This window comes from Diabrotica undecimpunctata, chromosome 4 (genome assembly GCF_040954645.1).
Source record: "Diabrotica undecimpunctata isolate CICGRU chromosome 4, icDiaUnde3, whole genome shotgun sequence".
Classification (NCBI taxonomy): domain Eukaryota; kingdom Metazoa; phylum Arthropoda; class Insecta; order Coleoptera; family Chrysomelidae; genus Diabrotica; species Diabrotica undecimpunctata.
Window position 1 is genome coordinate 56115899 of NC_092806.1, and position 17340 is coordinate 56133238.

Genomic DNA, 17340 nt, shown 5'->3' on the forward strand with positions numbered 1-17340 from the left:
GCTTGGTTGAAAATCTTACCAAAACACTACATACTAATAAATGCACATGTTATACTGATAACTGGAGAATCATTAGTTTCTCTTGACAGCTTAACTTTCATATACATTACACAAAAAATATGGCAACACTGACCCACAAACATAAATGCAGATGCCAAATAAATCTTAGCTGTTTATTCAAAATAAATATGAACTAAATGGGAATAAACAGAATCATGCTAAGAAAAGAAGCCATAGGTGTATGGTTTTGCCTTTTTATTAAAAATTAGTACGAGTTGCTAAAAAATTGGTTTTTAGTTTATTGCTGGTGCAATTGAAGCGTTTATTTGGAAGATAACACTTATCTAAAAAATAAAATTTTGGCAAATCAAGACAAACTGCCAAGCTTCAATTTATTTCAAATCGATCAATCAATATTTTACGAAGATATTCATTGGAAGGAATGTGGATATCAAAACAATTTTACAAGTTGATTTCATATTTTTATTGATGTTTTAAGCAAAGATAGGTACAAACTTAGCAAAATATATTGGAAAATAATTTTGTTCTTAACAACAACTATAGTGTAATAATTCAGTAGATGTCAATAAAACTATATTTTACTGCACAACTTCAACATTTTATTTTATCATTAACGATCGAGAAGGATCGGACACAGGGCATTAGAGAAACAATTCGAAATTATAATTACATTCGAATTGTCCATTGGTCCTTCAGTAAAACAACATCAAAAGATGTTGTTCGAGAACCTGACTAGCAGTCCTTGAGTCTGTTCCAGCTGTTGGGAGGTGAAGAAGCTAGTGGCATCCAGCTCACTAGCAGTTTTCAGCCACATAAGTGAACGTCGGGATAAAACTAAGTTTTAGAATATCTATTCTCATTCAGAGTAGTGCTTTTTTGATAAATTAAAAAATATTATTAACACCTTCGCTGCCGACTATATTTTCTAAATCAATGCCTCCGTAAGCTAACCATTCCTTTTTTAAGTGCGCCTGTGAGCCACCATATAACAAATGTGTTGGTCCATCGAGACAACGCGGCCTAGTGAATCGTTATAATGCTTTTGTGTGCCGTTGGTCCATCGCAGTAAACATAACCTAACATAAATAAACGAATGCGCATTGTGTATTGTTCTTGTTGATTGTTTTTTATTTCAATAAATTGCAGTAAGTATTAAAGAATCTATAACATACAATACTTTTACAACATATTGTGTAATTTTAGATGTCTCAACTTTCTAAACCTCTGACAGCGTGAATTGCAAAACATTGCAATGAATTTTGGAGGAACTTTCCGATGACGATGATGAACCATTCGAAGCTTCTGAAAGTGAGTACCTGTGTAGTTCAGAAGAAGAAACAGTGGAAAGTGTATGAAAGTTTTTGCAGAGAAAAAAATAAAATTAGATTCACAACCTAAGGGAAACTGGGTAACAGTGAGATACTTTTTTTTCATTTAACCATAAGTCCACTACTATGACATATATAAACAAAATTTATTCAGGTATGTACCCTCACACGCGTTCATTACAAACGAAAAAGTCAAAGTTGAAAATTGCTCGGATTGTTTAGTTTGCATTTGACATATAAAGTCAAGTTGTCATTTGTCTCAGTGTTACCCATGTCACAGAATAAATAACAATCAGAATGCCCACTCTCAGATGCCGCCTTTGAAGTTTGTCAGCACGCTATCGCCATATTTTAAACACCATAGGCTCGAATTGAGAAATTTGTGAAAAGCTACGACAGAACTGTAATTTAAATTTTTAGAGATTAATAATTTAGTACATTTGAAATAATTTAATCTATTCTTCAACTAAAAGTACGAATAAAATAGTGCATATTAAGTCTATAGTTGCCGTAAATAAATTAAAAAGGGTTAATTTTTCTATGCACACCAGATAAAATGTCACTGAACAGCACTGGTTCCGTTTAAAACATTCCGACTGCGCGTACTTATTTTTTCAAGCAGGGTGGGCATTCTGATTACTTATTATTCTGTGCCCATGCATGGGTAACGGTGAGACAGTATAATATTTATATGAAAGAAAACAAAATTTAAGTTACAAAGTAGTGATTTATTAAAAAAATAGTGATCGGAATTAACGTACATTTATTATATTGAAATTTATCTCGAATGAGAAAAATGAATTTTGCCGTTTGGTATGACCATAACAAATTGGCCTTGGCAATATCATCTTAATGACTTTTACTGGAATTGTGTCTATCTGGAGCTGTGGGAAAGTAAAATTTAGAATCAATCTTCTCACTTTTCTTCATAAAAGTAGCATCCACCTCATTTGCATCTGTCACACAAGAAAGTAGCTTTCCGATATAGTAAACTGGTTTTGATTTAGTGTTTTCTGGTTTAAATTCTACCAGAACATAATCATCGGCCTTAGGAGTTCTTGATAAACTTCAAAAGCTGTTGGGTCTACCTCCGGTTCAAAATGTTCAGATGGTGCATCGGAATGCCATTCTTGATCTGCTTCATCTTCATCACTCTCTTTTATCTTGCGCTTAACACTTTTTGCTTTCTGCAAATCTATTGCCCCTATATTTTTTTGCTTTTTATTCTGCCTTTCTTCCAGCTCAAGTTTCTCTGGAGTGTCAGTAGCTATCATGCTTGGACTATATACAACGAAATAACTTAAGATCATCAGTAAATAGCAGGAAGTGTGAGTTTTTGATAGCCTTACCAATATCGTTAATGAACAAGTTAAACAACAAGGGACCACAATGAGACCCTTGTGCTACACCCGAATAACAATGGAATTCTTTTGAAATATAATTGTTAATACGAACTTGCTGTGTACGTCCCATCAGGAAACTTTTAATCCAATTCACAATGGGGTCACCAAAGCCAGATGCATGAAGTTTGTGGACCAAAAGATTATGATTAACCTGATCAAAGGCCTTTGAGAAATCAGTGTAAACGCTGTCGACCTGAATTTTATTCTCAAATGCACCCAAAATATTTTTGGTAATTGACAAGGTTTGTTACTGTTGACTTCCCGTTTGGAAATCCATGTTGTTCATCAATAATTATGTTTCTGCAAGCCCAGCTGAGATTTATCGATACCAATTTATCAAGTAGTATTACCTATAATAAATTAATGTATTATTATAAAACTTAGTTTGCATTGCTAAACTATGGCATCATGTTTACTAATCTACACACAATGTCATAGCAATATTTAAAAAATCCTGATAATTAACATGCTTTTATAAAAAATTCTCAAAGTACCTGTATTATTTTACTTAGTGCCCACCAAACACACTCAATCACGATAAATGCTAAACTGACACTGCAGTCACTGCACGGCAGCCGAACATATTAGAACTCAGTAACCTTGAATACGGCAAGCACGCACAAGTAATGATATCTACATGTGGCGAAAAGAAGGGAAGATATTTTAAGTGTCTCACTGTTACCCAGTTTCTCCTACTCGTCATGTTCACGATAATATCAATCCAGGACCGAACTTGAATTCAATGCATGATACAGAACAACCTAATCTTAATCTTGGTAATATCGTTCCATGACGCTTTAATAATGGAAATAACTCTGAACAATGAATGGGATGCGCTAGAAGAAGGTGAAATAGAAAGATTTTACCTGATGAAAAGAAGGATGCGGTCGATCATAAAAGAAAATAAGAGATTGGAGGCGGAAGGATGCGAGAAAGAAAGAAGAAGAAGAAGAGTTCGTGTAACCTTCTGGCTAAGGTCTAGTGTTAGGGTTTTCGGGTCGCGCAAGCGCCCCTAACATGACCTAACGACTACTTTCGTAGCCGGGACCGACGGTTTTACGTGCCCTCCGAAGCACGGTGGCAGCTCAGTTAAATTAGAAATTTTTAAATTTTTGTCAAAGACGGGATTCGAACCCAGGCCCTTCAGCTTGTTAAGCCAGTAACATAGCCAATGAGCTACGGCTGCCACGCGAGAAAGAAAAAATTGTATTGCCTGAAGTAAAGATACCCATTATTGAGGATAAATTATAAATCATGGGTAACATTCCATAATTTGTTTAAACGTTTGATACATGAGAACAACCAACTATCAAATGTGGTGAAAATGCACTATCTGACGACAAGCATCCGAGGAGAAGCAAGAAGAATAATACAACATTTAAACGCCACGGAAGCAAACTACAGTGCTGCGTGGAAAATGTTGCAAGAGAGTTTCCACGAATGCTTAGAATCGATTAGTGGACTAGATATAATCACAGAGTCCTGGACCCTCTTATAGCCAGACTCTTATAATAAAAAGGAAGGGGTCAGACAACAGGCAAAGAAGAAGATAACCTGTGTGGTATGTCATGAAGAAGAAACTATTCAAAGGTACGAAGTTTAAGTCTACAAGTACGTGAAAGAAACAAAATTTTAAAGAAAAATCAATGGTGCGGTAGTTGCCTACTACACAAAAGGAAAGTACCATGTTATATATCTCATAAATGGACAGAATGTAATGGACAGCACCATTCATTGCTAAACATGTCAGAAGGTCGGTATGATAACAGAAGGATTCCTGAAAATAGAAGGGCACCAAATAGACCCAATGTTAGTGGGTCAGAAGGTCAGTTTCATAACAGGAGTTCTAAAAACAGAAGGCCACAAAATAGACCTGTTCTGATGTAGTGAGCTGTCGATGAAGTCATCATAATGAAGAAGTGCTACTTGCAACTGCGTTAGTACGAGTAAGATACTCAAAAGAGGAAACTCACAATTGATGAGAACATCGATTGACCAAGGTTCGCAGTCATCATTTATTACAGAGCAGGCCGCTACAAGTCTCGGAATAAAAAGAAAGGCTGTCCACGCCCAGATATCTAGAATTGGAATGAGGATCAAAGGACGTCGAAATGGAGCGTGACATTAAACTTAGATGAACATTTCAAAAATGAATTTGAAGTGAAGAGCGAAGCACTTGTGCTACAAAAAATAACAAAGAATCTACCGGAGAAAGAGATACAGATAAAATAAAGGAACCACAGGAACATACTGGCGGATTCAAATTTTAATGAAACAAGTCCAATAGTGATTCTGTTAGGAGCCAAAGAATATAGTTTGATATTACTGGACGGAGTAGATCGAACAAACGTCGGAAAAAGGGTTTGCTAACCCAAAATATTAAATTAGCTAGGATAATTTCAGGGATAGCACACAAAAAAAAATTTTCCTACTATACAAGTACCCAGCATGATACCTAGGCGAGAGACTGATGAAGAAATAACAAAAATATTGGGAGTTAGAAGAAGTAGATCAAAGCAATACTCTTTCAGTAGAAGTAAAAGACTGCGAAACATATTATAAAAGAACAGTAAAAAGAGATAAGAAAGGAAAATTTGAAGTTAAAATACCCTTCAATTTTAATACAAGCCAATTAGGTGACTCAAAACGTAAGCATACGCGAGACTGCTGCAATTAGAGAAGAAATTTCAAAGAGATGGAAATCTAGAAAAGGAGTACAGGAAATTTATGAAGGAATATGAAGACTTAGGTCACATGAAGTTAAATACAACGGAAACAGGAAATAAACAAGGATAGTACCTTCCACATCATGCAGTAATAAAAGAGGATAGTAGCACAACAAACAGGGTTGTGTTTGACGTAACAGTGTCCAGTAAAAATTCAGGAGTCAGTCTCAATGGTATAATTGACTCTGGACCTCGTTTGCAACAAGATCTTACAGATATATTAATAAATTTGAGGTCGTATAAAGTAGCATATACGGCAGATCTAGAGAAAATGTTTAGGCAAACAAAGATAGCGGACGAAGATCAAATTTACCAGAAAATATTATTGAGACAGGCTGTAAAAGAACTGATAATGGAGTATCAGTTATAAACAGTAACATACGGTACAACGGCAGCGCCATACCTTGCATTAAGAACGATACAGGAATTATGTAATGAGGAGAAATTAAAATATTCACTAGCTGCAGAAATTGTTATACATAACATGTATGTAGACGACGTGCTAGCTGGATCAGAAACGTTGGCCGAAGCTCATTAAGCTCAAACAAAGTTAACGGAAATGTTCAAGAAAGGGGGTTTTGTATTAAGGGGTTAGTAATAGTCAAGATTTCATGGAAACCATACCTAAGGAATTAAAAATGTCGATCTAAAAGCGTTAGACAAGGAAGATATACATAAAACGTTAGGGATGCATTGGTCATCGGTTGAAGATGTAAACACATTTAAAATTAATATAATCAAACATAACAAAATAACAAAGAGGCTGGTGTTATCGTAAATAACAAAAATATATTAACTATTAGGATGGATTGCGCCAGTGATAATGCAATCTAAAATATTCATACAAGATTTGTGGACATAAAAGATATGTTGGGACAAACAATTGGAGAATTCTGATCAGAAACGATGGATTGAATATTACTCAAAGCTAAAACACCTCGAAGAGATAGTAATACTTAGGTGGAATAATCTAACTAATTCAGGGAAAAAGGATTGCGCGGATTTGCTGATGCCTCTACGAAAGGTTACGGAGCTGTAATATATACTAGAACATTATCTCTTAAGGTAAAAACAAGCCTTATAGTAGCCACAACAAAGGTTGTACCAATTTAACAACAAAGTAAACAAAGTTTACAAAGGTTTAACAACACTGATGAGGTTAGAATTGTGTGCAGCGTTGCTACTTAGCAGACTGATGAAAAGAGCAACCCAAGCACTAAATCGCAGTGATGTGGAAATATACGCATGGTCTGATTCCACAATAACTCTGGTGTGGATACAAGGACAACCAAGCAGATGGAAAAGGTTTGTAGTGAACAAAGTTGTAACGATGAGTCCAAGCCATCACCGTTAAACCAGCGTGCGCGCGAACCAACCCATGAAGTAGGAATGTATCGACAGTAGAAAGGGCAAAACTAATTACCAAGCTCCGCTATATAAACCGCAACATTTCCTCATAGAGAGAGAATCGACAGGTGTGTCCCTGCTCGGGCGCCATTTGTGATGTCCTCTCGTGGGAGTCACTATCCGGGTAGCTTTTAGACAGTCAGAGACAGAGTTCAAAATAAAAATAAAACTTTATTGTCTTCCTTAAATTAAATTGACAAAAGTCTTATGTACATATTTACAATTTGGTTTAGTCTTCTCAGTACCTGGCCTATTTATTCAAATTAAGTTTGACCTTGTCATATGAAATTAGTCTTTCGGCAAGCGAGTGTGTATTTGAAATTTTACGGGAACGTTGTATCGATTCAATAACAGCGGACGATAGGTACAAAGAAAGGAAAGGAACTCAACACGTCCCTTAAGTGATTCGGGTTAATAGGACACTCCTCGACAGTCTCAACACGACTGCTTCAGAGTACGGGTAGTGAAGAGCTCAACACGCTCTTCGGGTAACGGCGGTATGGGACGGAACAACTTGTGAACTCAACACGTCCACAAGCCGGGGTAGGGAAGAAGAGAACCTTCAGTCAACACCTGTCGATTCTCTCTCTATGAGGAAATGTTGCGGTTTATATAGCGGAACTTGGTAATTAGTTTTGCCCTTTCTACTGTCGATACATTCCTACTTCATGGGTTGGTTCGCGCGCACGCTGGTTTAACGGTGATGGCTTGGACTCATCGTTACAAAGTAACGGAAACAGTAGTAGACACCATACAACCTGACCGCTGATGTAAAGTAGTAGTTTAAAGTAAAAGAAACCCCAACAGATTATTTATCTAAAGGAATAAAACCGAAACAATTAGTGAGGATGGGCCTATGGTGGAATGGAAAAATCTGGCTAAACCAAACAAATATTAGGTTTCCAATAGAGAGATTGGAAGTCACATTTGCGAAAGATATTCAAATCTGAATAGAATGCAATGAGTACTGTCTCATTGCATTAGATTTGCAGACAAATGCAAAAAAGATAGGTAAAAACGGAACAACTCACCCCGCAAAAATTGGAGGATCCTTTTCAAATAGTAATAAAGAATACTCAAGAATTATACTACACAGAAGAGACAAAAACGCTAAAGAGTGGAAAACCACTTAACAGGATGAGTAAACTATTAAACTTACTACCTACTACTACTTCAGAGCTCCGAATTAGTACATGATGAAAAAATCCCTTAATAATACACCACAAAAGCAAATTAAGTAAACTAATAATACAACATTGCCGTACAAAACGTTGCATGGAGGCCTACAATAAACTCTGCACTATATATATAAAGAAAATATTTTGGATCACGCACGGGAAAAGAGCAGTACGAGAAGAAATAAACACTTGTGTCAAATGTAAAAGATACAAAGCTGAAACGGCTCAACAATAGCCAGCCAGTTCAGGCCATAATAAATGTGCCATAGTTTGGCACATTTTGACTAGAATGTGTTGCTCCGATGCCCCGAAACTAAAAGTGTCAGATTCGTCGTGGTTGTGCACGATTGTCTTAATTGTAGTTGTAGGCTCATTTTGTCTAGGAGACCTTACTGATTCAACACCATCCCCAAAATGGTTTTTCATATTTTTAATTATTTGTTTATCACTCATGTCGTTAATGCCACTAATTTCACGATACATTTTGCCAATTGATTTTGTGCTGTATCCTTTACCTTTTTCAAAACACTTCTCCATTTCCTCCAAAAGTTTTCCAAATGCTTCATTGTCTGTTTTGTTAACATTACTATTTCCAACAAATTTTTTATTTAAATTGCGTAATTCAGTCGAAACACAAGCGGCATGATATTTTATTTCCGAGGCAATTAAGTCGTTTTCTCCACTTCTCGCCAAGAACACAGGGTTGCTTTGTGATATCGCTCTTATTTTTTCTTGCATATTATTAGTCATAACTTGGCATAGTTTTTGATTCGGTAAGCGCTTTTGACAAAAGATGCACTTTTGTAAATTAAAGGGCCGTTTTTGAAAAATATCGTCTCTACGAAAATCAAATGGTAGTTTAGTATTTTTTGACTTGTACGAGGCAATGTTCTTTGAGCTCGTATAAGATTTATAACAGTTTTTGTGCCATTTTAAAAAATCTTGATTTTTTAGATCATCAAACTTTGAGAATATATGGCGCCGCATGTATTTATTCTCATGACAATTTTTCATACGTTCGCTCGTGCATTCAATAAAAGTTTTTTTGATCTTTCTTTAGAGTTAACCAGCCTTCCTCCTTCCAAACAAATAAGACATACATGTTGAATAAAAATGTCTTGTTCGGCATCAGATTTATGGAAAGAAACATGCCTTAATCTGATTTTTGACTCAAGTTCGCTGTCAGAGCTGCTGCTGTTCGTTAAATCCATTTCTAGACGGATACAAAAAAATACTAACTGTAATAATAAGTAAGTACTAAATATTGTTAACTTGCCAATAAGTTTAATTAATCACTGTTAATAATATAATTAACACATAAGAACTTTATTATGTCTTACTTATAATAATCTCAGTGGATTTCGCGCTAAAAACAAAGCTTATGAAAAAGAATGCACATATGCAAAACGATACACTTGTTGCGCTAGAATATATACAACCATATAACACAACAGCGTCTTGAGGTAAAAACGACTGTAACAACATCACCATCAGTAGAGTCGATTTTCGGTTGACTATGGCATAGAAATCTCACCCTCCCTCGCATCTCTGCGTTCGCCACTGTCCGTCGTGACATGCCATTCGATTTATTAAATTTTTTTTTTAAACTAATTATCCAATCAAGATTTAAAAAAAACCCACATGTTCTCTGATGTTTGGTCTATAACGTTTATAGGAAGCCATTTTTTGCTAAACCCAATATTTTTCGAGGTAGAGTGAGGTAAACGATTTTAAAAATATGGGTTTTCAGGGCAAGTGATTTTGTATGAAGGCGCTCCGTATACAATAATGGTTCAACATATTTTTATAAATAAAAAAAGAATATTTCTAATGTCCGGATAGGTATGCAAATTTGAGGAATGAATTTTCGGATATTGTTCATCTGAAAAACAATGAAAAAAACATTTTTTTTTTGTAAGGCTCCCCACTACGATTTTTGGACGACCAAGTGATTTTGCATTACAAAAATATTAGAAACCAAAAAAATGGGTTTTACATTTTAGCAACAAAGTGCCCACGAAAATCTACTCTAGAAGCCTTTTACCAGTCTATTTACTCTACTAATAGTTGTACAAAATGAAGGAGACATTGTCATTATTGGCTATTTCCTACAACCTATTGAGAGTCACAACTCTTCCGTTGTTGATGACAACTGGCATTGTTCGCTCTTTATTGGTCCCAAGGACTCTATTTGCAGTAGATTATAATAATTTACACTATTTTGAAGTGACATATGAAGATAAAGAAAGGTGTATAGAATTATCGGATGCCCTACCTCAGTAACAAGGACTCAAATATATTAACACCAATGGAGTTATACCTATTAGGGTTTTTATAGTATTACTTTTTTTATAATGTGAGTAAGTTTTAATTCTATATTGCAATGATTTACATTTTTGAACTGGATTTCGGTACAATCGAGGATAACTCATGTGTTTTTGAATTTATGGAAGTAAATAGGTAAATTTTCTACAATTTCTTTTTTTGTAGGCCAATATATGGCACATTCTAAAGCTAAAGAGAGAACTTGACTATTTTGTAAAAAATCTTTCGGCAGTTATTCAGCAGTATGTCAAAGAGACTACTTAAACATATAAATGATAAATTCAACTTTAGTTTCATCAACACTAACAACACTTCTACTTGCAAATTTTTAACTCCAAAGTCATTGTCACTTACAATGTTCGAGACACACTTTAAAATTAATTCAAAAATATACATATTGACACCTGTAAAAGCTACCATTTTTTATTTGTATTAATAAATGGTAGGTAGTAAATCATATTTTGATTTCTCCTTACAACTTTGGTGGGGAATTTGGTGTTTGTGTAGATTTGTCAGCAATATGTAATTTTTTCGAACTTGGATAACTTAACACAGACTCTTGTGGATTTGCAGCACTACAGCCAGGCTCAGCATCATGTTGACTTGCAGTACTACAGCCAGGATCTTGATTTAATCTAAAATTTAAAGCACAATTAAAAAAGTTTAATATTATTTATTTATTATTAAGTATTTATTCATTTTGTTTACTCTAAAAATGTTCAAGTAATAACAAAAGTGCTTGAACTTTAATACTGACATATTGTTAATCAGAGAATGATAGAAAAATACTTATCGAAAGTACATACTGTCACATTCATGCTAAAACCATGAATGTGCAAATTATCACATTTTGAGTTAATAGTTAATCCCAATGTATATATTCCATATCTATTTTGTGGCAAAATACTGAAAGTGCAGAGTTTTTAGTAAAAACATTAAAGCAGTTTATATATTTATCTAGCCCACTTAAATGCATGTAATCTATTCACTTGTTAATGTGTTTTTCTTGAAACTCTAAAATTGCAAATTCGTGGTTTTAGCGCTAAGGGGATGATACTATCCTTATGAAATATTTTAACAAGTAAAATATAAGTGCCAAAATTTCATACTAGTAAACATCCTATAGGTTAAATTGTGGTTTGGGCGAGTATATTTGTTTTGGAAATTATGAGGTGGCCAGTACTACATTTAAATTATTTATTTAATTTTGGAGTCACTTATAATAAACATTATTTAAAAATACTATGTTTAATAGAGGTTAAATTAACAAAATGTGTGAGTTAGCAGTTATACCACAGTATAGACAACAGTTGTTATCTATACTGTGGTTATACTATACTGTGGTTAGCATTTATGTTAAGGTTATGTACTATTGTACTTGATTGTACTATCAAAGTACTATTTACTTACATAATAGGATTGTTTAATTCTGTGTTAATTCTTTCCCTTGGAGCCTTACGTTTTCTACTAATAACTTCATGAGACCTTTGGGGCAATTTAGCTGATGGAATAGCATTTTTCTTCAGTCTTCTCAATTTAGTTTCAGGTGTTACTATAAAGTAAATTAAGTATAAATATATTAAAATATATTTTAATCAACACTTACTTGGAAAGTAATCGTTCTCAGTAAAATGTAAACTGCACACAGTCATGTACTTAGTTATAGGTTTGCCAATTCGCAAAATGGATTGCCAAACTTTTCTCATATTCTCGTCCAGCGGAAACTTATGTATGGAAATTTTTTTTTGTAAATTATAATTGGCGATGTCAAACGAAAGAGGCGGCACGGTGCGGTAAAAATTTGAACTAGTGCACGTAGGATAACAAAACATTTTGTATTTATTTATACACACATGGCATAGTTATAAACATTTTAAATATTATTAAATAAAGCACAATAAGGTAACGAAATGTTAAAAAGTATTGTTCTGCACCGCAATGCAGAAATTATCGATCGGAAAGAATAAGTATGCACTTTTTTCCTCGTGACAAAAATCTACAAGATCGTACATGACATTCCTTCGTTTTTTTTTCATAAGTACATTCTTTTATTTTATTTTGAAGTGTCACAATTTTAGTTTCTTAATTTGTTGTAATTAATGTAACTAGTCTTAAATGTATTAATATTTTTTTTACCAATGTTCATATTAAAGTTAAGTTCTCCTATTGTACAGAAGTGATCAGTAGTAAAATGTAAATATAATATTGTATAATTTAGTTACTATTAGGACATTTACAATATGTAAATATATTAAATGTCATAATAGTAACTAAAGACAAACTGCTAAGTAAGACTTTAGATTAGAAAAAGTTAGTTAGTTTAGGTTAGAAATAAATTACTTATTATTCGATCAGTAAACAAATCGTAATATTGCTTGTTTTTTATGCTAATCAAACATAAAAAAATTGTACCATTTTGGAATGATAGTGATATAAAAACAACAAAGTGTTTTATTTATATATATTTAGGAAATAATATATCATATTATATTTGCCACACAACAAAACGTGGCCAGCCTTTAACAAGGCCTCGCCTTCTTTTAAAGGTCTTTTTGTGTCTCCTATATATTTCAAAGTATCGAGCAGACTAACTTCAATTTCTTTATTTGCCATTGCATTAACAAAAAATAATAAATACAGATAATTTTTACACACAACAATGATTCACCTACAAAGATTATGGAAGCTCTGTTTTGTTTTCCTACGTGCGTGATCAGCTGATCATCTGTCAAAGCGCCCCCTATAGTTCGTTGACATCGCCAATAGGATGAACATTGAGGAACACTGCAATAGTTTTTTGAAGTCGAAGTCATTGTTAATTACAATATAAACCGGTCGCAAATGTGTACACAAAATACAAATTAATGACATTCAACTCATTCAAACTCATTCAAGCTCAATGTTTTCCCGAACATTTCCCGAAGTGGATGCCTTTCATTTTCATAGGACCAGGCGTCGCGCGTTGCCCACTTTGCGGTTCCTCGTGAACCGCGAACATAGCACTAAGCGTCTATATTCTTTGATAGCACCACATAGCACCAAAGAATATTATATGCATAGTCTACTGAGTCTATTTCATATAAAATTGTTTTTCCGCGAAAAGAAGATTTAAATAACCTACAATTATTTGAAATAACAAAACAAACAAACTAATCAAATTTAAATTTAGCTAAATCCACGAATATATGCGGGATTGCTTTAAAACCTGCATCAAACTTTTAATATGAATATAAGCCACACTAGGCTGTTGAAGGAAGATTTGGATAAGTCTTGTAAGGAGCTAGCTTTATATCTCCTTGGGAAAATATTAGTTCGTAAATTAGAAGACAACATAATTCTGAAAGGGAGGATAGTTGAAACTGAAAGCTACCTTGGAGGTAAAGATAAAGCACCAAATACGTATAATAACAGGCGAGAATGTATATTCATTTATCTTTCTTATTTTTAAGGTGAAGATAAGGCGTCACATTCATACAATGGAAGGCAAGAAATCTCTTAACCATTTTGTTTTTATTAAACTTAATGTTAATTTTCTGTTTTTTAAAGACGGACTGAAGCAAATGAACCGATGTATATGCCACCAGGTACCTGTTATGTGTACATGACTTATGGAATGTATCATTGCTTTAACATATCCAGCAGGGAACCAGGTGCAGCAGTACTGTTAAGAGCCCTGCAACCTTTAGCAGGTTTTGATGTTATGGAGAAACACAGAGGTAAACTAGATATAATTCATAATTGAATTAAAATTATCTCTAATAAATTTTTTATAGCTCAAAAACATAAATCAATAAAAAATTTCAAACCTGCCAAATTATGTGATGGACCTTCAAAACTGTGTATTGCAATGGACATAACTAAAGAATATATCAATAAATTAGACTTAACAGATTTAAAAAATGATAACTTATGGCTAGAAGATGATTCAGAGTTTGATCAAGATTTTACAGTGGTACATTCAGCGAGAATAGGCATTAATAGAGCAGAAGAATGGAATACAAAACCACTTAGATTTTATATTCTTAGTAATGATAGTGTCAGTAGACGTGACAAAGCAGCAGAACTTCAATACAAATAAAATTGTTGAAAATTATATTTTTTTGTATTACTGGAATTAGTTATGAGAATATCTTGTAATTAATTAATATGTCAAAGTTCAATAACTAAAAATTAACAAAAAACCAAATACTCCAGTCGCCAGAGACGAAAATGCCACTGAACCTCTAAAAATCATACAAAAAAGCTGAATTTTGCTGAGAATGTCAATTTTAGGACTCCAAAAAAATGATGCATAAAAGTTTACCACTCCTATCCCCTTAAACCTTCCCTGTAGGGAGGGAAAACACAAAGAATCAATTTACCAAGAATCTGTACACTGTAGAAAAAAAATTTCAAATAAAAAATGTAACTGAGATAATTGAATTTGAACTTTTTGTGTAGAATGAACGGTTCTCTCAGAAACAACAGTTGAAGCAACCGGCGATATTGAATGTCAGTTACATGCATGAAGTCAATTTTAAATAAAATTTGTATCAACTCCATGGTAAAAATTCAATATCTTTTGATCAGAGTGTTCTATCAACAAAAAATCAAAATGTGTTTTAAAGATGCAGAGTACAGATTTCGTATGCAGTTTTGTATTTTGTCACAAATAAGGCTAGTGTTTTTAAAGGTGTTAATAAATAAACATTGAACCTAATCCTCGAAAACTATAGCATGGAATTTCTGTTTTGAGTTTTGGCAACAAATGTGAGCGCATTTGAAATATGTCTAAAAATACGAAATCTAAACTTTCATATTACAAACGATCTAAAACTGCTTCTTTTCAATTACACAAGTATGTTTTTCAAAACTACATAACATCCACTCAATACCATCTTTGTAGAGGTATTTCCGTAAAATGCAATCATTTGTATTGTGAAAGTTTAAAATTATGTTATAGATTTTATAGATTAGGCTCCAACAATGGAAATTCCACTACGATCAATCAACAGATTTGATAAACTATTGAGTTTTGAGACTATTCTCAACTCATGAGAATCTTAAAAAATGTCAAAAATCGTGCAACATTTATTTATTGAAATTATTTATAGAAACTGACCTCATTAGCGGCAAAATACAAAAAAATTCATACAAAAGCTGCACTATTCTCCTTTAAATCGTAGTTTGATTTTTGTCAATAGGACACTCTAATAAAAAGATATAGAGTTTTTACCATCGAGTTGATACAAATTTTATTTAAAATTGATTTCGCACGCGTAACTGACTTTCAACATCGCCGGTCGCTTCAAGCATTGTTGTTGAGAGAATGGTTCATTTTGCACAAGAAGTGGCAATAAGGCAATAAACATTTTTGTTCAAAATTATCTTAGGTACATTTTTGTCTACGGCATAAAGATTCTTGGTAAATCGATCCCCCGTCTGCGAGGGAAGTTTTAGTCGGAAGACGGGGGTAGAAGTGGCAAACTTTTTTGCATATTTTTTGGGGTCCCAAAATTCTCAGCAAAAAATTATTAACAAATTAAGGTCAAAAAACGGTAAATTTTCCCTTTTTTCGTCTATCAGCAAAAAGTAAAGCGTTTAAAACAAATTTGAGAAAAGAAGAAACTTATAAGTCATATAAAAACCTTCAAAATGGCGTTCTCTAAACGTTCCTATCCTTATTTGTTGTTTGAAAAGTTGCAAAATAAGTCAAAAATTTCCGTTTTTTATAAATGTTAATAACTTTTTTTTTACATACCTATTTACAACTTGTATATCGATTTCAAACAGGCGTTTGATGGAGTAGATCGACAAAAGATGTTACATCAACTATCTATGTTAGGGATACCCAATTAGTTGGTTAAACTTATACGAATGACTCTGGAGGGTTCCAAAGCTATGGTGAGAATAGATGGAGATATGATGCAGGCCTTTGATATTGAAAATGGAGTTAGACAAGGGGATGCCTTATCAACAACACTTTTTAATCTAACTTTAGAAGCTGTTGTTAGAAAACTGGATGTAAACGGCTGTATTAATACAAGATCTATGCAAATATGCGCATATGCGGATGATGTTGCCATAATAAGCCGTAACAAAAGGGTATTGAGCGAAAAAGTCATAGAACTGAAACGAGAAGCTGCTACGTTTGGTCTATATATAAATGAAAGCAAAACAAAATATATGGAGTGCACAAAATCGAATGAACATGAGAATCTGAAGGTAGACAACCATACCTACAAATGTGCCTCCACTTTTCCCTACCTAGGCTCAATAATAAATGACAACAACAACATCAGTCAAGAAATACAAGCACGGATTCTTAGCGGTAATAAGTGCTTTTATGCATACAAAGACTTAATGAAAAGTAAGTTACTGAATCGTGAGTCTAAGCTGAGAATCTACAAAACAGTAATTAGACCAGTGGTCACATATGGATGTGAAACGTGGACCCTCTCAACCACTGATGAAAATCAACTGAGAATATTTGAGCGCAAAATACTAAGGAAGATATTTGGACCAACCCAATGCAGCGATAGTTCGTGGAGAATTAAAATGAACCACGAGCTGGATGAACTAATGCAGAGCGCAGATATTGTCAGATTTGTAAAATCACAAATACTAAACTGGCTTGGTCACCTAGAAAGAATGCCAGATAATCGAGCTGTAAAAGTAGTCCAGAGATGGAAGCCCCAAGGAAACAGAACAAGAGGAAGGCCCCGTAAAAGATGGATAGACGACGTAGAGAGGGATCTTAAAACCATGAACATCAGGCAGTGGCGAAGGAAAGTATCCGACAGGGCAGAATGGAAGAACATTGTTAAGCAGGCCAAGACTCACAAAGGGTTGTAGCGCCATTAGAAGAAGAAGAGGAATAACTTTTTTTTAAATAAACTTATAACCTTTATATTAGACGCAATCTTGTAGAGCTTAAAATAAGATCAAAATTTCAAGTCGATCGGTCGAAGAG

General features: G+C 33.9%; 2 protein-coding genes across 2 annotated transcripts; one reads left to right on the forward strand and one right to left on the reverse strand.

Annotated features, from left to right (window-relative positions):
* Positions 1-144: 144 nt before the first annotated feature.
* LOC140439537 (uncharacterized) lies at positions 145-12166 on the reverse strand. The gene is made up of 3 exons (XM_072529505.1): positions 11995-12166; positions 11799-11940; positions 145-11023 (listed from the first exon to the last, which is right to left on the reverse strand). Exons 1-3 carry the CDS (start codon positions 12092-12094, stop codon positions 10861-10863), a joined length of 405 nt encoding a protein of 134 aa, XP_072385606.1. The 5' UTR covers positions 12095-12166; the 3' UTR covers positions 145-10860.
* Positions 12167-12843: 677 nt separating this feature from the next.
* Positions 12844-14805, forward strand: LOC140439535 (uncharacterized). The gene is made up of 4 exons (XM_072529503.1): positions 12844-13765; positions 13838-13871; positions 13935-14104; positions 14162-14805. Exons 1-4 carry the CDS (start codon positions 13612-13614, stop codon positions 14464-14466), a joined length of 663 nt encoding a protein of 220 aa, XP_072385604.1. The 5' UTR covers positions 12844-13611; the 3' UTR covers positions 14467-14805.
* The last annotated feature ends 2535 nt before the right edge of the window (positions 14806-17340 follow it).

Bases quoted from the DNA above. Each gene is read 5' to 3' on its own strand.
- LOC140439537 (XM_072529505.1), bottom strand. From the start codon at position 12,094: ATGAGAAAAGTTTGGCAATCCATTTTGCGAATTGGCAAACCTATAACT. The intron at 11,941-11,994 runs GTAAGTGTTGAT...TTTACTTTATAG, and splicing joins TGAGAACGATTACTTTCCAA to TAACACCTGAAACTAAATTG. The intron at 11,024-11,798 runs GTAAGTAAATAG...TTTAAATTTTAG, and splicing joins GAATTAAACAATCCTATTAT to ATTAAATCAAGATCCTGGCT.
- LOC140439535 (XM_072529503.1), top strand. From the start codon at position 13,612: ATGAATATAAGCCACACTAGGCTGTTGAAGGAAGATTTGGATAAGTCT. The intron at 13,766-13,837 runs GTAAAGATAAAG...CTTATTTTTAAG, and splicing joins AACTGAAAGCTACCTTGGAG to GTGAAGATAAGGCGTCACAT. The intron at 13,872-13,934 runs GCAAGAAATCTC...TGTTTTTTAAAG, and splicing joins TCACATTCATACAATGGAAG to ACGGACTGAAGCAAATGAAC.